General features: G+C 48.9%; 9 protein-coding genes across 9 annotated transcripts; 5 read left to right on the top strand and 4 right to left on the bottom strand.

Annotated features, from left to right (window-relative positions):
* Positions 1-1,512: 1,512 nt before the first annotated feature.
* Positions 1,513-2,559, bottom strand: EJ05DRAFT_477977 (uncharacterized protein). Its single transcript, XM_033744356.1, has one exon. The coding sequence runs from the start codon at positions 2,217-2,219 to the stop codon at positions 1,731-1,733; it is 489 nt and encodes a 162-aa protein (XP_033598365.1). The 5' UTR covers positions 2,220-2,559; the 3' UTR covers positions 1,513-1,730.
* EJ05DRAFT_82030 (uncharacterized protein) lies at positions 2,359-2,808 on the bottom strand. The gene has a single exon (XM_033749993.1). The coding sequence runs from the start codon at positions 2,682-2,684 to the stop codon at positions 2,439-2,441; it is 246 nt and encodes an 81-aa protein (XP_033598364.1). The 5' UTR covers positions 2,685-2,808; the 3' UTR covers positions 2,359-2,438.
* Positions 2,809-3,918: 1,110 nt separating this feature from the next.
* On the top strand, positions 3,919-4,960 carry EJ05DRAFT_477976 (1,2-dihydroxy-3-keto-5-methylthiopentene dioxygenase). The gene is made up of 2 exons (XM_033744355.1): positions 3,919-4,098; positions 4,177-4,960. Exons 1-2 carry the CDS (start codon positions 4,069-4,071, stop codon positions 4,663-4,665), a joined length of 519 nt encoding a protein of 172 aa, XP_033598363.1. The 5' UTR covers positions 3,919-4,068; the 3' UTR covers positions 4,666-4,960.
* Positions 4,961-4,976: 16 nt separating this feature from the next.
* On the bottom strand, positions 4,977-6,114 carry EJ05DRAFT_82111 (thioredoxin-like protein). Its single transcript, XM_033749995.1, has 3 exons — positions 6,052-6,114; positions 5,602-5,944; positions 4,977-5,551 (listed from the first exon to the last, which is right to left on the bottom strand). The coding sequence occupies exons 2-3, from the start codon at positions 5,914-5,916 to the stop codon at positions 5,234-5,236; spliced, it is 633 nt and encodes a 210-aa protein (XP_033598362.1). The 5' UTR covers positions 5,917-5,944; positions 6,052-6,114; the 3' UTR covers positions 4,977-5,233.
* Positions 6,115-6,557: 443 nt separating this feature from the next.
* On the top strand, positions 6,558-8,068 carry EJ05DRAFT_82040 (GDP-mannose transporter). Its single transcript, XM_033749994.1, has 4 exons — positions 6,558-6,906; positions 6,960-7,047; positions 7,106-7,477; positions 7,529-8,068. Exons 1-4 carry the CDS (start codon positions 6,697-6,699, stop codon positions 7,966-7,968), a joined length of 1,110 nt encoding a protein of 369 aa, XP_033598361.1. The 5' UTR covers positions 6,558-6,696; the 3' UTR covers positions 7,969-8,068.
* Positions 8,069-9,261: 1,193 nt separating this feature from the next.
* On the top strand, positions 9,262-10,728 carry EJ05DRAFT_477971 (uncharacterized protein). Its single transcript, XM_033744354.1, has one exon. The coding sequence runs from the start codon at positions 9,762-9,764 to the stop codon at positions 10,671-10,673; it is 912 nt and encodes a 303-aa protein (XP_033598360.1). The 5' UTR covers positions 9,262-9,761; the 3' UTR covers positions 10,674-10,728.
* A 638-nt stretch (positions 10,729-11,366) lies between these two features.
* Positions 11,367-12,163, top strand: EJ05DRAFT_477970 (uncharacterized protein). The gene has a single exon (XM_033744353.1). It carries the CDS (start codon positions 11,601-11,603, stop codon positions 11,982-11,984), a length of 384 nt encoding a protein of 127 aa, XP_033598359.1. The 5' UTR covers positions 11,367-11,600; the 3' UTR covers positions 11,985-12,163.
* Positions 12,164-12,811: 648 nt separating this feature from the next.
* On the bottom strand, positions 12,812-16,266 carry EJ05DRAFT_467357 (DNase I-like protein; the record flags this gene model as incomplete). The annotated part of the gene is made up of 2 exons (XM_033742841.1): positions 15,724-16,266; positions 12,812-15,612 (listed from the first exon to the last, which is right to left on the bottom strand). Exons 1-2 carry the CDS (start codon positions 15,992-15,994, stop codon positions 12,812-12,814), a joined length of 3,072 nt encoding a protein of 1,023 aa, XP_033598358.1. The 5' UTR covers positions 15,995-16,266.
* EJ05DRAFT_81661 (PH domain-like protein) lies at positions 16,247-17,334 on the top strand. The gene has a single exon (XM_033749991.1). The coding sequence runs from the start codon at positions 16,312-16,314 to the stop codon at positions 17,254-17,256; it is 945 nt and encodes a 314-aa protein (XP_033598357.1). The 5' UTR covers positions 16,247-16,311; the 3' UTR covers positions 17,257-17,334.
* The last annotated feature ends 34 nt before the right edge of the window (positions 17,335-17,368 follow it).

The raw sequence follows: 17,368 nt of genomic DNA, 5'->3' as shown, positions 1-17,368 counted from the left end.
AAGTTTCCCATCTCAGGCTTTTCCGCACTCTTATATGTGAAAAAATATCCTATTCCTTTTGATAGAATCCGCGGTATCTTGACTAATTACCACGAATTCACGCCAGGATAACTTAACCTTTTAGTTGGGCGACTGCTGAAAAACTGGCTGATTAGCGTCTTGGCATTATGACCAAGAATAGTACCCTAACGAATGACGATCTTCAGCACGCATGAACCCACGATGAACACAGGTGCCGAAGAGGATCAATTGCTTCAGGATTATGGTATTCTACGTTCAGTGAATGTGCGCGAGATTCCTGAGACACCAGCCGGAACACAAGACATCTCCGACCATGACACCTCTCCTGTGAAGATTGGCAATGTGTCAGAAAGCCCTGGAGAACTGGTAGAGACTAACGGACATATTCAGCATACGATGGACCGACAAGATCATCTTACAGCTGAGAGCGATCAGAATGAAGGCCCAACAGCGGGTATATCTTCGTGTATTGTTCGTAACGACGAAGATACGGACGATGATGAACTGTTGTTCGCACCAGAACGCGGGATAGCCACCAATTGCCAATCATTCGACCGCGACGCGGTTGCTGATGACACTGTCATATTCTCATCAAGCTCATGTCAGTCAATCCCTAACAGGACCACGACTCCGCATGATAGTTCTACTGTGCGAACGAAGGCTTCAGAAGAAAATCTTGGTAATCTTCAGCGGGAGATAACTCACCAACATGATGTTGCATCCTCAGAGCATCGTCTAGCTGATGAGCAAAAGCTTGCCGACTCAACTTTGACTGCAGTTGAAATAACGCAAGTTGGGTCCGCCAGTGATGCTGCATATCACGCAGGTGGGCTGGGGATTGGCAATACTGCAGATAACACTAAAGCAACAACAGAGCGGAACGAGACTGACACCAGAAAGAGATTCTCAGCTAGCTCCAATGTACGACCGACAGCGACACCAGGCACCCAAGAAACACAGGTTACGGATTCTTTCACTACCTCAGCATCAACGCAGCAGTACCCATCACCAACAAAACCTACTGCAGTTCAGTCTCGCTTTGCAGCTCAGCAAGCTACCATCGATACCCTTGAGGCCGAGCGTGACAAACTCCTGCGGGCTCTTGCGTCATTGCCTGGCGTCAAGGATCACCTAAAGCCTGGAATCGACCCTAAGGACATGGATAAAGCTACTGCTATGGCTGCGGCAACATCTGTGACTAAGCGGCACATCAAATTACTACACGAGTACAACGAAATGCGCGACATTGGCATGGGACTCATGGGACTGATTGCTGATTCACGTGGTGTACGAATCAAGGAAGTGCAAGAGGAGTTTGGGATCGAGACGAAGGACTAATCATGTCATAAGCATTCGTCATCGAATCCTGAATGCATGCCACCTTGTCATCAAGAAATGAGCACGTTCAATGACACAAGGTGACACGAAAATTGGGTCGTCGCAGATTCAGGGTTCAGTTTGGACTTGCAATCTGATGGCACTAGACGGCCTAGTAGCTATACCATGGAATTTCCTCATGATGGTGTTTGTAGAGACTGTGTATTAAAACAAAATGCCAGCATGATGCCCACGAACACATATTACGAGGAAAGTATTTGGCGAGTAAGTAAAAACCGATCATACGAAAGGTCACTCCAATGTCTCGTCATAAAATAGACTTATTGCGAGTGAAAAGAATGTACATGTAGCAGACAGCTGAATATAATTCCCTAGGAGGTGCTCGAAAACGTTGTCGATCCTTTGCGTCTCAAAAATGTACTCGATAACTTTCGACTCAGTGAATCGAGTGCTCCATATGGCAGAGGCTCGCTGCTGAAGGCCGAGGATGAAGGCGTCCGCGTCCGAGTGCCGGATCCGCTATGGCTGCTATCGACGAAGTTGCCAAATCCACCGATGCCATAGTGTCGATTCTTCGGACGCCCCTTGAAAACGCGGTCGCGCTCGATCTGGTCCTCCATGTCGAGCAGAGACCGGTTGTTTGATGAATGGTGGTTTCCAGCTCCGCCAATGCCCGACGAGTAGTTGCGCTGTGGTCGAGGCGGTAATGTGAATGAGGCTGGCATGGGTGGGACTTCAGAGGCACAGACTTTGCGGTAGTTGCCTCTGCCGCCGATCCCAGAACGGCATACGACCTTTGTGCTGCTTGTGGATCTTGTTGAGCCGCTGCTGGACGTGGATGGGGAGAGGAGGTCCGACATGCTGGATGATGAGGATGTATTTGGACTCTTGTATGGAGACTTGGAGACTCCGGAGGGCATGAGCTTGGTGGTAGCAGGGAGAGGATATATGTTCACTGCAAGTTCAGCAGAAAAGGAGATCCACGAGGGATAGTGTTGTTTCAACAAGATATAGCGATAAATGACGTTGGACCAGACTGCCACAGAGAGAATCTCGTTCGTACTTAAAGCAGAGAGACATCAAGCACAGCACCCACAAACAAATACACCAAACAAGGGTACATATGACTCTCCCCTCCCAAAGAAAAATGAATCACACAACGAAGCACAGTGCACAAGCGCCACGATCTGCATCCATACTGTACAGCCCTTGCGTGCGCACCAGTACACACGCACATATCTCTTCCTCTTGGGGAGTCTTCTGATATGCGGCGCAGTCCAAACGGGATGGACCATAAGGAGCATCAGTATCAAGCCACCACGCATGCACGTTTACGTTACATCACCACTACTGCAGCTTCCTGGTTACCTGCAGCGCGCAGACCGAAACAACAATCCGCCCGCGCCGCCCCAAGGGTCGTCAGCGAAAGCCAGTGACGAGCCTTTCCGGGCACAGTCAAAACGTGCCAATCGATCGCAGACTTTACTTGTGTGCAGCCTGCCGATCCGATGTGCTGCTGACGGTGTATCTGGGGCGCTTCCATAAGACCAGCTGGCGAGCTGCATGGCGTGCTATGTTTGGCCGGTACGGCAATGTGAGTGTGCGACGTCGTGTTCTTCTTTGGCTGGTGTGCGAGCAAGCAAAGCAATTCTTATATGCTTATGCGAAATTTGGATGGACTGGCTGCCTTAGGGGTGGAGAATTGTGTGTGGGGGGAAAAGTGTCACGGCGGCCGGAAGGGGAAGAAGAGGCCCGCTACGCATTAGGGTGGAGCGGAGCTTCCGAGTGGCCCAGCACTGAAGGTGAAACCAGGCATTGGGGACTTGGGCCTAGGCCTGGTGCTCGATAAGGCTGGCATGTAGATGTTTGTCTGACTTGTCTGTTACTGGTGATGATGAGAGCGAGGAAGGAGAGATGAAAGGGTGCACAGAAGGAATAGGCGAATTTGCTGTCCACGTTTTGAGGTGACAATCCCATATTTGCTATTGTGCGCCGTGGACTCAGTATTGCGTGTGCATCTGCCTCTTCTTCTTCTCAGTGCTGGTTGAATGGATGGCTGCAGTCGGCTGTGTTGGTGATGAATCAACCTTTGGCCTTAAATGCAGGGGGGCCACAAATAGATTCTCATGCCTAAGCCGTAGGATCTCGGCTTCAAACTCCTATGCCCGTCTGTATCGAGATCCCTGACAAGTGACTGGTCAGTTGAAGATCTAGAGGATCGGCAGAAATGCAACTGGCAAGCCTGGCATGTTGTTCGGACTCATTCAATCGCGAGCCTTGCGCAGGACGTCACGAGACCTTGTCTTTTATTCCAATCTCCCTCCCGTGCCGCAAACTTACAGCGCGCCAGGAAGGTTGGGTGATATGGACGATCTTCCCAACATCGCCGCCGTTCTTTGCAGCTTCAGCATCGTCAAGACCGAGTGATGTCTCCGCAGTAAAAACGCATATCAATCAGCAGCCAGTCAGGTCTGTTGTTTTGAACGACCTTTTTTTGACGAATGAAATGTCATCAATCGACACGAGTGTTGACTCTTGAGCAAGAAACGCACGGATCCATGCGGGGTTACCACGGACCTAAGCAGAATTAGGCATCCAAGGCTATCCATTGGGCGTATGGCAATGGCATCATCGGTCCCTGACCAAATCTTCCAAACAGCCTCACAAGCTCATGCTATCCTAATAAGACATCTCATCAGCATATTCAAGATGAAGGCATACTGGTATGATAACGAGCCCGTATGTCGCCACCACCATTCTTTCCTCGATCGCAAGCGCACTCGTTGAAGAAAAATTATGGCTGACATTAACATGCAGGGCGACCAACGCGCCCCTCACGACTCCGGTCGCGAGGTCCCCTCCGAATACCTCTCCAAGTTGGGCATACTGCACTATAATTACCCGTCTCTCGACGATGTAAACGCCCTCGCTGCCGGCCGCAATTACAAGAATCGCGATGAAGTCACAATCTCGCCGACGACCATGGGCGATGCGTACGAGGAGAAGGTTAAGAACTTCTTCCACGAGCACTTGCACGAGGATGAGGAGATCCGATACATCTTGGATGGCGGAGGGTACTTTGACGTGCGGGGAAAAGAGGATGATTGGGTGCGGATCAAGTTGGAGAAGTTTGACCTGATGATAATGCCGGCGGGCATATATCATCGATTCACGACGGATGAGCAGAATTATACAAAGGCAATGCGCTTGTTTCAGGACGAGCCGAAGTGGACGCCGTTGAATAGGGGCAAGGAGACGGATGAGAATGGCTTTCGTAAGCAGTATCTCTCATCGCGGGAATCCTAAGCGCCGGGAATGACGACGAGCAACTTGACAGCTGGAACAAGGTTTGAGTATGTTCGTGGTTTGAGAAGATTGAAATTTCAAGTACATAGAATCGAATTCGACAGTCTGCTTCGACCAGACAATCTTGACAAAGTCTGCGAGTTGTGTTTCCTTTCCTTAGTGTCCGCTACCAGGAGCAATCATGAAGCCAATTTTGCACAGGTAATGATTGACCTTGGAGCAGGGCCTACCTAAATGAGAATCTGAATTTGGACCATCGTGCCTCGATGTAGTTTCGTGTCAGAGGTCAGGGCGCTGCTTGATCGGGTCTCACACGCTCCGTTCTACATGTAGATCCACAGTGTCTGTTGGTCGGTACATAGTACGAATCGGAGGATAGCTGCAGCCTTATACGTGGCAGCATAGTCGCCGACCAGTGTCTCGGGACCGTATGTTGAATCGCGCCAGAAGTCTGCCAGTGTAACATGTGTGGATATATGATGAACGAACAAGCTGATCACAGCGCCACCTAGTTCTAAGCGACGATACACCAGCGCCCACTCCGTACAGAGACACAGCGTACAAGAGCTCAATCCCAATCATCGTCATCTTCGTATTCAGTGACCTGTTTTTTTGGCTGGAAGCCTCTCCTGGCTGCTTCCTCATCACCAAGCTTGGATCGCACGAGTACGTTTGCTTCTAGTAAACGAGACTCCAGATCTTTAGTAGTAAAAGAGTCCTGCGTGTACCCAAGTCCTTCAAAACCAATAATGCGGTCGACTTGTTTGCCGTCCATGAATGCGATCACACAGGGCAGTACCTGGACCTTCAGCTTAGTGACTAGAAACGGCGCGTTCTCGACATTGATTCTGAGGAAACGTGTATCGTAATGTTTTGGTGCAAGGGTCTGCTCTCGAAATCAACGAATGTGCAATAATGCAAATGATGCATGTTTACCTCGAGATGACGGTCCATTATTCCGCACCTATTGAAGTCTGGCTTGAAGAAATGCACCACGCAAAGCTTTGTCTGAGTGGTGATGTCCATTAAAGACTTTTCATCTTTCACCTCGAGGAACGTGCCATGGTCGGAACTGCGCAACGCTTTTGCTCGATTAACCTCTTCATGGAGTTGCTGCAGACGCCGCTCGCGAAACGCTGAGAGCGACGCATCCTCATCTTTCTCAAGGCTGGCAATCAGAGCGTCTTCGTCATCCGAGTCAGGGCCTGCGCGGTCCAAGACTGACGCGACCTTGGCATCTAACTCTGGCATACTTTCGTAGATGAACTGTGTTGAGCGTCTTGTGCCCGTCTGTCAACGGTGACGCGCAATCAAGCAGTGGAGATTCGTAGCAGCTGCGTAAGAACGTGCAGGGTGTTGTACGTAGAGACAATTGGAAGTACGTACACCTACTCTAAGCACCTCCACGCACTAGTGAGCAGTGCTGTGTCCTCACCACCAGCACGTCGTCTCCAAAACCCGATCAGCTTCACAAACATCGATAATGAAAGTATATTCACAAACAACAGCGCTCCAAACACCAACCAGCGCCAGTACCGGTGTTAGTATTTGCATCCTTCACATGTACCGTGGATGAACCGCCACACATCTCCAGCCTCAACCTCGGTTTGTGGACAATATCCACCCCTGGTATGGTCATCAAAGGGGATTAAATCATTAGAGGAAAAAGGGGCCGGCAGATTACCGGACGCTGACGTTGAATCCATCCATCCCCGGCCATATCAGTGCAGCGCGCAGGACTTACCCGGCTAGGCCAGGCTATCCCACGCCGGTACTGTTTCCGATCTATCCATATCCACGTCTCTCTTATTTCGCGTCCAACGTTTTCCTCTCATTCTTTCACGTCGTTCGCCTCTCTCTGGCTTCAGCTGTCCCAATCCGCTCGTTCCTCCCCCATTCGCTGCAACGCGCCGGCATTCCAGCCAAGCATACGACGTCGCACCTAACCTTGGACTGATCGAGCACTTGTCAGACTCGAGACCCTCTATTCCACCACGAAGCAACTTCGACGATAGATCCCGACCAAATATAATGGCAGACGAGAAGAAGCGGGGAGACCTACCGGCCAATGCAACAGCTCCGCGCGCAGCATCTCCACGGCCTGTCGCAGGCAGTGTTGCACATAACCCAATTTTACCAGTACTGGCTTACTGTGGTTCTTCAATCTTGATGACCACGACGAACAAATTCGTAGTCTCAGGCTCAGGGTTCAACTTGACATTCTTCCTGCTCGCCGTACAAGTAAGACGGGTCCTGCACTTCAATGCCTTGAAGAGAATGCTGACGCCTCATAGTCGATTGTGTGTGTTGTCGCGATACAGAGTTGCAAGACTGGAGGACTGATCACATACCGAGACTTCAAGACCGATGAGGCGAAGAGATGTACGCCTGTCCAATCTTCAGACCGGCTCTCAAGAGATACAAAGCTAATGTACACCAGGGTTTCCCATCACGCTTCTCCTCATCGGCATGATCTATACCAGCATGAAAGCAATGCGCTACCTGTCCATCCCAGTTTACACGATCTTCAAGAACCTGACAATCATTTTGATTGCATACGGCGAGGTACTGTGGTTCGGTGGAAGTGTTACCGGCATGGCCCTCTTCTCGTTCGGCCTGATGGTTCTCAGTTCTGTGATTGCTGCATGGGCGGATGTTCAGCACGCGCTAACTAGCTCTCTCAACGCCAGCACTGAGGTTTCCAATCTCAATGCTGGCTACATCTGGATGGGGTTAAACTGCTTTTGCAGTGCCAGCTATGTGCTGGGAATGCGCAAGCGCATAAAGCTTACCAACTTCAAAGACTTCGATAGTATGATACGTCACTCCGACTCCGATGCTTGATAGTACTGACCGTTCCCAGCCATGTTTTACAATAACCTCCTATCTATCCCAGTCCTCCTTGTCGCCTCCGTTTTCATGGAGGACTGGTCGAGCGCGAACATCGAGAAGAACTTCCCCGTGGAGTCGCGCCATACGCTTGCCATATCCTGGATATTCTCCGGTCTCTCGACTGTCTTCATCTCCTATACATCCGCCTGGTGTGTCCGTACTACATCCTCTACAACCTACTCCATGGTGGGCGCTTTGAACAAGCTGCCCATCGCTCTGAGCGGACTCATATTCTTCGACACCCCCGTTACTCTCGGCTCTGTATCTGCAATCTTTGTCGGCTTCGTCAGTGGCATCGTGTACGCCATCGCTAAGCTCCAGCAAAACAACAAGCCCAAGCCTGTACTGCCAGTCAGTGCCCCGCGTATGAGCGCCAGCAGTCGAAGCGCCACCGACAGCTACAAAGCTTGAACCCCCTCTACGACATTTATAATGCGTTGCAATCCTTTAGACCGTACCCACTAAAAGCAGATTGGGGGCAATGACTGCATGAGCGCATGAAGATTGACGAGCTGAGCTCGCGATATGATGGTAGTCCTCGCTTGAGGACTTGGGACCACTTGTACTTTTAATGAGAGATCTGGTTTGGCGTAACACCGGAAGTGGGCTGTATGGCTGCTCATCTGCATCGTTTGATGACGTTCAGAGCGCTCCGCGATTGGCAGGCTAGTAGTATAGCCATTGCGACTTTGGTTCACTCTACATTGTATACACTGTATGGCAGACTAGGCTGGAAATTCGACAGTGATGAAGATGAGCTTGTGCTGTGGATAGTTCGTAGGGAGTACCTGAGACACAAGTCTGAACGCTGAGCAATGATACATTCCTAGATGCAAACTTAAGCCATAAAGTAGATTGCCTGTATCAACTAACAAGGTCGATAACCCAGTTATAAATCTCATTGGAGTCGGCACGGAGTAGCAAATCCAAGTGCTCCGGCGGTTGGAGGAACGGGTAAAAGCGCCGGCGGGAACAAAGAAAAGTGGTGCTCTGAGTGAGAGAGAAATTATGACTGTGCTGTGGTCATTTCGGCCAATGTGAAACGGCTTAAAGGGTGTATTAAGGACTGAAATTACAAGGTTCTAATGCCAAGTAAACTGTAGATACATCAGGAACGTCATACCGGGAGACTTGATGCGGAGCGTAAAAGAATAATAGTGTTGAAAACATTCTTGGCAACATAGAGGCTCGGTCGTCTTGAGCTATATAATCATGTGTGGGTAAAGGCTTTGATCGGAACCTGGCTGGTAACCCTCCACGACGTGGTCATGCCAAGATCAGAATGTTCGGGATGGATTGCCGCAGGGCTGAAGAATATCCATTGAAGGTCACTAGTCTACATGTCAGGGCTAATGCAAGGTCATTGAAAATTTGATGTACATGGTGTTGTATCGGGTGGAAGACAGAGTGATTCAGCGATTGAGCGTATCTGTTCAGCTATGAAACGTGTTTATTGAAGCATCTTAGAATGAAAGTGAAGTCTTGTTCCTAAGGATTTGTGCTGCCTTGGCGCCTTAATGGAGTGCCCTATCTATCTTTAAATACTAGTCAGTGACCTGAAGATATATTCGGACACTATAACACGCTGTCTAAAAGAACTAAGTTGTGTAGAAGCATAGGTATACCTGCCAAGTGAGTGTTTAAAATCATATTCTGATGGGGCTTTACGACCTGTACTTGCGGTTTTTCTAATAAATGTCGCAGAGTATTGAGGGATTTAAATCTTCTTGGCTCTAATCCCAATCTAAAACTAAAATCTTAAGCCGCTTAAGATGCTAGGCAGTACTGGATGAAGACTTTCGTGCTATGGCTTAATTGAACATACCCTGGCATAAGTGACACAAAGCGACCGCCCAATGGTCCTTGCACATTTTATCGCCGTAGCGCTTTTCCAACAGTCACATCTAGGCGTGTATCAAGGACAATAATGATTTTGATTGCGCGAATACTAGAACATGAAGATTTTACTATTTATATATCCGGGCAATAAGTTTTACGGCCCGGACATGGGCTGGGAATTTGTATAAGGTCACTTAGATGCTTGCGATTGTCCTAACGTATTCATATTGTTAGGACAGACCAGGTCTTGGTCCTTATACCAAACGCACTGCCTTGGTTATATTGAGCAGTGAGAGCTCTTTACAGTTTGACGACCTTTCTTTTGCAACCCGAAGGGCTCTCTCTGTCTCTCACTCTTATCACTTATGTTCTTACCTCGTACGGTGACGCTGCTCGCAGCAGTGTTACTGGGTTTATTCATTCCTTCTTCCTCGGGCTGGACGTTCGCTTTCGACCAAACTTGCTATGAAAAAGCCGACTTAGGCAGGATAAGAGCATCAATGACTGAGGCATACAAGAGTGCTGCTCTGGCTCGTTATTATTTGACTTTAACGTCCGGAGTCCCCCCTGGCATGGCACAACCCCTCAAAAGCATCTTCAAAGTCGAACCTACTGATCCCGAATATGCGAACGTCCTTGAAAGGGTGGTACAGGTCTTGGGAGTGATCCTAGAGTTTGATCAAATGACGGAGTCGAATATCGCAGCAAACTTACTGATTCATTGCGACAATGGAGCAAACTGGGAACCCATGTCCGAACGACTAAAGCCACTAATCGGCTGGGACCGGATCCCGGCGGATCGGGCCTGGATGAGCATGAAGAGCGGGTTGATCTTCCATGGCCATCAGCCGTGCCATAGCCCGGTTGTTAACACTGCCGTATACGCTTCTATCCGCAACCCATGGCTGGCTACACCAGACTTCCGGCGATCCATCACATTATGCCAGGGGCCGCTTGACAGATCTCCTCGCAGAATAAAGGACACGCTGAATCAAGTCTCCGATAGACAGTCATTACACAGATTCGTGGCACCAGATCGATCATACCCCGTCCTAAGCTACCTGTTACTCCGTGAGATGATACGTGCGGCAAACGACAAAATCAAAAGCTACCCATATACCTGGCGTAACATTCTAGCCCTCGACACCAAGGGCGCGACGGAAAATGCGGCCAGTTACGCAATGTTGGCCTCCTTCGCGCTGCTTTATAACCTGGGACAAGTACTGGGTCATTCCGAGTCCGATATAAAAATTGGTAAGATGGTGGCTAGGACCTGAGCGGAGTGAATCATGTATCTGCTATGAGTGTATCAGAAGGCTGTATATATCCAACAAATAACTCTACACATTATTTCACATGTTTGGAAGTAGATACCACCATTAAGCATCCTGCCACTAAATATCCTCTCATATCCTCTCTAATAAATGGAGAATGTCCTCTGTATGCGGAGTCAAAGTACATTATTTAGCACCTACTCCAAGCGCTTGTTCTCGGGGCTACGACTGAAGGCCCAGTATGCGCTCTCCATTAAAATGCAATGGTCGTAAACTCCTCATAGCCCGAAGAGATGACCAGATAAAGTGCCCCTATAAAGGGCTCACTGTTGGGATGTGGTATCGCTGGAGCTATATTCCCTCTTGTAACGCGAACCGATGAAAATACATTGTGCAAGGAGAGACGCGACAATGGAACATGGACGTCTAAGATTTTCATGAAAGACAAGGCCGGGATCCAACAATTTCTGAAGACATTTCGAACAGGACATAGACTGTCAAGCAGAATATCCGAGGCAGTCGGAGACGAAACTGCAATACATCATGCATACAGACAATCTGACGCGGAAATCCCAATACCGACAAGAAACAGTTCACTAAAGACATGGGGAAAGCTACATGACCGGTAGCGAGCTCAGCCGTACAGCTCTGCCTACGCTTTGAGCAAAACCAGTATCATCCCTGCAGATGGCGATGGAAAAACTAGCTTTCAAGATTCTCAGATATGAGATCACCAAACGATTTGCCCCGAAAAAGAGTTGGTCGAAAAGGTGTATACTCAAATTTGCTGAAAAAAATTCAATTGAGAAACAACATACCGAAGGGCAGATCCGAACCCGGGGGTTCGTACTCTCTCGATCCCCCTACGACCGCCTGGCCGAATACTTATTCCTCTGATCGATGATTACCCAGCTTTTATATGATATATATATGGTATTAATTAGAGTGGTTTTTTTCACTGTGGCGCTGTTAGCACAGCTCGCACCATCACCCAACGACGTCACTTTGTGTGAGAGCAGCAAGGTACCGTTGCCTGATACCCTTTATTCCCACCGTCGACATTACCGTGTGTCTAAAGGTCTCGCTGTCTATCTCATCCTCTCGATGCGCTGTCTACTCGTTTTGACCCTCGAACCTCGAACCTCGAACCTCTCGAACCTCTCGAACTTCCCGAAATTGACGATGATTGAGATCTTTGGCTTGGCACAAGACGGGTGGACATTAAAACCCATACAAATGGACTGCAGTGGAATCACTTCTGTCCATCGGCTCCACGAGATCAAGTACGTAGAGTCAAAGCTCGAAAGAGGATGATAAACAACAGCAACACGAGAAAGGAAGATCGTACTCCGACGATACACAAAATAGCACTGAGCAAAGTAAACAATGAAATTAAAGCTAAGGAAATAGAATGGAAGACAGTAGCTGTTCCCTACTGTAGCAAATGGCGCGAACCAGGGTGTCGTAATAATGATAAGACAGTGAAAGTGACGTGTGAATATGAGTTAATGAAAGGTCCTGAGTATATCTGCAACTAGTTGTCTCTCTTCATGCATTGCTAGTACGACCTTGGGCTTTAGCCACGGTAATACAACGCGGTATGGTGGGTAAGTGTGTTGTTGTCTGGACAGAATTTTCCGGAAGGGTGGATGAAGGACATAGACTTCATGGATGACGTATAACAGGAGGTATACAACACAGCGGAAATTAGAATCATGTCGAGCACGATTGCTCCTACAGCCCAATGATGTGCTCTACATTGTAAAAACTTCGACGGAGAGTTTGTTTCCGCCAAATACGGAGTGCCAAGCGGAAAGTACTCATAGTCATACACTGAGCTGTGCCAACTTTTAGAATTTCTGAAATCGGCGAAGCGGACGGTTACTAGCTCTCTTGGAGCCGGTTATGATGACACGCCCAGCTTATACAGGAGCGCAGTGGCGAGGGCGACAATGGAAACTATATTATTGATTTATTTGTAGTAGACATGATCCTACACAAAACATTGTCTGTAAACCAAGTTCCTCTTAGTATATCGATGCTCCATTAATGTCATTAATTCGATAAGGGTATCACCTCACAGGTCGAGCTCCATCCATTTGCGATCCAAAGACAAATCCGCACCCCAACCCTGCCATAACTCAGAAGCCACCCTCACCATCGCCCAGAAACACTTCAACAAACCGGACTCTCCGGTCTTGCCTCATTTTCCTTTCTTTATCCTTGCCCTTGTCCGGGTCCTCCATTCTTACCATCATATCTGCAAACAGCGCCGCAAGACTCCTACGAACGATCTGGGTCCGTGCATGCTGCGGATCCAAACTCAGGCTTTTTCGAGGTAGATGCGATGGTGTCTTCTTTGGGCTATTTGGAATTCCGGGTTCCTTTGAACTTGCCCTATAGGTGCTTAACTCCGACATAAGGCGCGAGAGCATTGTGGTGAGGAGCATAAAGCTGACATTATGTGTTGGGCAAGAGGCGGCAAGTATTTCGAGGAGAGCAGTTCGTTCATCGTCAATTGAATGTGACTGTTGTTTGGAAATATCGCATGTAGCGAAGTGGGTCTCGATTTGTGTGAACGTTAACGCAGGTATAATTCCGTCGACAAGGGAGGAAAGGAAGAGCATCAGAGTTTCAGCGAAGACTTCAAGCCGATGTAAAGGTGTAGTCTCTGGTACGAACACCGAGTCGAAGCGCGAATCGGTGTCCAATGCCTCAAATAGCTGGCATTTAAGCCTGTCTCGAACATCGACAGTCGTGAGTGTCCAACTGTCCTCTACAAATGGCCATGCAGCATGGAGGTACCATGGAGGTGACTCGATTACAACCGTGGCAGTACCTGAGGTGTCTCCTTGAGGCTGCTGCTGAGGAGTCATCATGTCCCATTCCGCGATGACGCGTTCAACTAAGACTTCTATGCTTTCCGTCAGCCGGAACAGTTCTCGGGGAGTCGACCACATTACCCCAGCGTTGCCCTTCGAATGCGTCGTAGTATTACCAGGAGTACTCGCAGCTGATGTAGATTGGGGTTTTTGTCCTTGTAGCCTGCGGATTCCTCCCTCTGGAATTTTGATCAATTTGTCGATAGATTGAGCAAAGGTAGACTTGAGCCAACGACCGCGTATGGGAAGAAAGTGATCTCGGCCATTTTCGACGCGTAGAACGAGTATGTCATCAATGTTAGAGACGTCCTCATTAAGAGAACGAACAAGCTCCATGACCGCAACCTTTAGAGTCAGCTCGACTGTACTGGAATCTCCGGGCTCGATAGTATAATGATCCTTGATTCCTAGAGGTAGTTTCGGATCTATTATGTCTGGATCACGGTCAAAATACACGGAGAGCCAAGGTGGAGCTGGTCCTTGGTTTTGCCCCTTGACGAACGGACGATCCGCAAACGATATCGTTGCTGGCACACGACCTGTGTTTGCGATAGTCACCGAGCGTGTCTTACTCTGTGCGTAACGTATGTCACCAAAATTTACACCCTCGAAGTCGTTGTCAAAATCGTCACTCATAACGTCCGAGTCGAGCCCTTCATTACGATCTACGATCATCGTGACACAAGGTCTACCTTCATTCTCTGCACGGTCAAGCTCTTTCGCAACTTCCTGGTGGACTTTGGCTTTGAGCTCAGGTATGACCGAGTCGTAGATGAGTCTAAATACCGAATCCAGGGGTTTGTGGTCAGAAGATAGCACGCGTTGGTGTGACGTGTAGTATTCTTGGAAGATAGTGTCCTGATGTCCGTCCTTTGTATTGACAAGCTCCAGCTCTGGTTCTGCAAATTCACCATATTCATTGTCGGCGTCATGATCAGGGTCGTAATCGAAGAGAACGTTATCATCATCTCCTGCGTGGTCCATACCCCTGGCTTTCATATCGGCGTCCTTTTTTCGCGTCTCTTCAGCGTCTTTTCTTTTCATTTCAGCGGCGAGACGGGTCTTCCGGGTTCTATATAGGATTCGATCGCACCACGAAGGACATCGTTTCTTCTCGCTAGAGTCGAATTGCCCGATGGAGCCTACATCATATTTGTATGTAGGAAGAAACTCAATTTTGCCTTCCTGCCAGCCATCGTAGAAAGCCTTTTGAGTAAGTTGTTGCTGGTGTAGCTCATCGTGAGGTAAAAGCGATGAGAGTGTAGTCTCCAAAGAAGCTGGATCCTGTAGCGGTGGTAGTACTTCAGGATCGAGAACGGTCATCGAGGAATCTGAGAACCTGTCTCCAACCGAGAGTGTCGAGTCTGTGTCTGTGGTACCTGACGACGAACGGGTAATTGCACCACCTGTGGAGTCTCGTGGCAGCCCGTATTCGTTACGGATATGAAGTGTGAGTAATCGACGAATGTCATCCCCTGGCATGCCGGTCAAACGATAGTTCAAGTCTCCAAACCAGAAAGTAAAGTCCTCGTCGCCAAGGCTTTCGTTTGTGAGATTTGGTATGCCGGTAGGATTTGGAACAGGATCAAACTTTGTTCTCGACATAATCTGCTGCCAGTCCCAATTTCTTCGATCTAACGCTGCTTTGTCGGCACCAGCTGACATGTGACAGTTCACGAATACAAGCCTTGTTGTTTCGCCTAGTAAAATTCGACTCGTGACAGCGCCTTTATTGCCCATATAGCCCATTAGTCCTGTTCCTACACTCGTGGTGCTTACGGCGCTTATTTGCGGTGTGACATCCGGAGCGGCATAGATTAAGAGTAGCATTCCTATAAGCTGTTGTTCGGACACGAGCTGATATGTGGGTAGGGCATGTTCTACAGCTGTCTTGAACCGATTCCCAGTCGCCGGGTCTGTGTATGGCCGTAGAGCTTCTGTGGCCGAGCTCACGTCCACGATTTCCTGAAGACCTAACACGTACAGCCCAATTTCATCACCACTGGGCAATGCGGACGGGTCATTTCTTGGAAGGGTGCTCTTTTCGTTCGAGCTCCTTGCTTCTTGATCTTCGGCCGACTCTGCCTTCGTTATGGCGCCTTCGGGTAGTTTCGAAACATTGTATCCTGAGCCATCGTCGAGCTTTAAGCCCGATAAGCCCTCACTGATACCCTTTCCCTTGATGAACCATCCAGAAATATCTTCATCGGTCCCTTTTAGAGCAGCAATATTCCAAGTCCCAACCTTGATCCTTATGCTCTTCTGTCTTGTGAATTCTGCCCGTCTCGCATAGATAGCTTGTTGCAACGTGTGATGAGAAGTTTCAGCACTTGGACCATCGGCTTGAGCTCCAGAGGGAAATGCCCCAGGAATATCCTGTTCTAGTGACTCCGGGCGCAAGCTGGACCTGGAGTTGGACCTGGAGCTACGGGAGTTTGACATCGCGGGGTACAAAGGTCGTAGAACATCAAGTGGGGTCTACACAATCGAAAGTATAATCATTTGTATCTAGAGTGAATCAGCCCATGGCGACGAAAAAAGTCTGCTCAGTAAACGACTGAATGTGCTCTGCGAAAATAGCAAGAAGACTGCGTGGGGATTACGGCAGCAGCAATGGATGATGACGATGAGGTCTGGAAATCTTTAGCCAGTGTAGAAAGCACGGACGCTTGTGCTTCCGTTTTGTAGGGCTGGACAGTTGTAGCTCCACTTCGTTCATATTCACATTGGACCATATAACACGAACATTTATTTGCATTATGTCAACGCGCAAGAAAACGCGTCAGCAGCATAATCAAGGTTCGCAACCGTTGCCTCAACCCTCGGACTACGAGACCGACGCACCCACAATGTCAACACACCCCCCTCCTCCGCCTCGTTCCAATGAAGAACTCAACCACTCCGTGCTACTCCGCTACAACCCTTCCATAACATCTATCCTCGCTATCGCACCTTATGCCACGGTCTACGCATATTCTCACTCGACCTCTGGGTGGATCAAGTCCGGCGTTGAGGGCACCATATTTGTTTGCGAGCTGACCCCAAATGAGCTTGGTGTAGTGCGCTATAGCGTGATTGTGTTGAATAGACGAGGATTAGAAAACTTCGAGGTCGAAGTGAAGACCGCGGAAAGTGTACAATGGGAAGAGCCGTACATTATGCTACAGGATGAAAGTATGGATGAGAACGGTGAGATGGTTGTGCATGGACTGTACGTTTTTCATGAGGATGAGACGAGCACTGAAGGGTTGCACCTACAAATGGCGAAAGCCATTCAGGAGTGTGCGGAAAGAGCAGACAAGAGTCGAGCACAGGCCGAAGTACTCTCTGCCGCAGAGATGGCGAAGCAGAAAAATGGGTACGGTAAGGAAGAAAACAACCAACTCGACGAAGACGAGCCGGACAGCGTAGCTATGGGCAGACAGCTTTCGTTGCGAGAGCTATTCGGCAAGCAGCGGGAGATTGATAGTGGCTGGAGCGTGAAGGCACATCAGAGTCCTGCGACACAGTCGAAGGAGTTCTCGGTGCCGTCGCATTCAACACTACAGCAACAGCAGCAGCAGAGCATCAGAGGAGGATTGACCTCAACAACACAATTCGATATGAACCCTGAGACAGAGTTCTTCATGACCGGCAGAAACTTCACACCCCAAATGTTGGCTCAGCAGCAACAAGCCAGGTCACAACAGGGGCAGAGGTTCTGAGTCTGTTAGAGTCTGGTTCATGCATCCCAAGAGGCGTTTGCGATCATTTTGGTGAGAAAATTATTCAGTGTGGCGTGTCGGGAGTCACTTCGTGGACAAAACAAACACATCT

The sequence above is a fragment of the Pseudovirgaria hyperparasitica genome, assembly GCF_010093815.1.
Source record: "Pseudovirgaria hyperparasitica strain CBS 121739 unplaced genomic scaffold EJ05scaffold_12, whole genome shotgun sequence".
Classification (NCBI taxonomy): Eukaryota; Fungi; Ascomycota; class Dothideomycetes; order Acrospermales; family Acrospermaceae; genus Pseudovirgaria; species Pseudovirgaria hyperparasitica.
Note: the sequence above shows the minus strand (reverse complement) of the source record. Positions and strands in the feature narration are given on the sequence as shown.

What these genes read in the sequence shown, in the direction of transcription:
- EJ05DRAFT_477977 (XM_033744356.1), bottom strand. Translation starts at nt 2,219, where the DNA reads ATGTCGGACCTCCTCTCCCCATCCACGTCCAGCAGCGGCTCAACAAGA.
- EJ05DRAFT_82030 (XM_033749993.1), bottom strand. Translation starts at nt 2,684, where the DNA reads ATGCGTGGTGGCTTGATACTGATGCTCCTTATGGTCCATCCCGTTTGG.
- EJ05DRAFT_477976 (XM_033744355.1), top strand. Translation starts at nt 4,069, where the DNA reads ATGAAGGCATACTGGTATGATAACGAGCCC. An exon ending in ACTGGTATGATAACGAGCCC is followed by an intron (nt 4,099 to 4,176) that starts GTATGTCGCCAC and finishes ATTAACATGCAG; the next exon opens with GGCGACCAACGCGCCCCTCA.
- EJ05DRAFT_82111 (XM_033749995.1), bottom strand. Translation starts at nt 5,916, where the DNA reads ATGCCAGAGTTAGATGCCAAGGTCGCGTCAGTCTTGGACCGCGCAGGC. An exon ending in TAATGGACCGTCATCTCGAG is followed by an intron (nt 5,552 to 5,601) that starts GTAAACATGCAT and finishes TTTCGAGAGCAG; the next exon opens with ACCCTTGCACCAAAACATTA.
- EJ05DRAFT_82040 (XM_033749994.1), top strand. Translation starts at nt 6,697, where the DNA reads ATGGCAGACGAGAAGAAGCGGGGAGACCTACCGGCCAATGCAACAGCT. An exon ending in TCTTCCTGCTCGCCGTACAA is followed by an intron (nt 6,907 to 6,959) that starts GTAAGACGGGTC and finishes GACGCCTCATAG; the next exon opens with TCGATTGTGTGTGTTGTCGC. An exon ending in GACCGATGAGGCGAAGAGAT is followed by an intron (nt 7,048 to 7,105) that starts GTACGCCTGTCC and finishes AATGTACACCAG; the next exon opens with GGTTTCCCATCACGCTTCTC.
- EJ05DRAFT_477971 (XM_033744354.1), top strand. Translation starts at nt 9,762, where the DNA reads ATGTTCTTACCTCGTACGGTGACGCTGCTCGCAGCAGTGTTACTGGGT.
- EJ05DRAFT_477970 (XM_033744353.1), top strand. Translation starts at nt 11,601, where the DNA reads ATGGTATTAATTAGAGTGGTTTTTTTCACTGTGGCGCTGTTAGCACAG.
- EJ05DRAFT_81661 (XM_033749991.1), top strand. Translation starts at nt 16,312, where the DNA reads ATGTCAACGCGCAAGAAAACGCGTCAGCAGCATAATCAAGGTTCGCAA.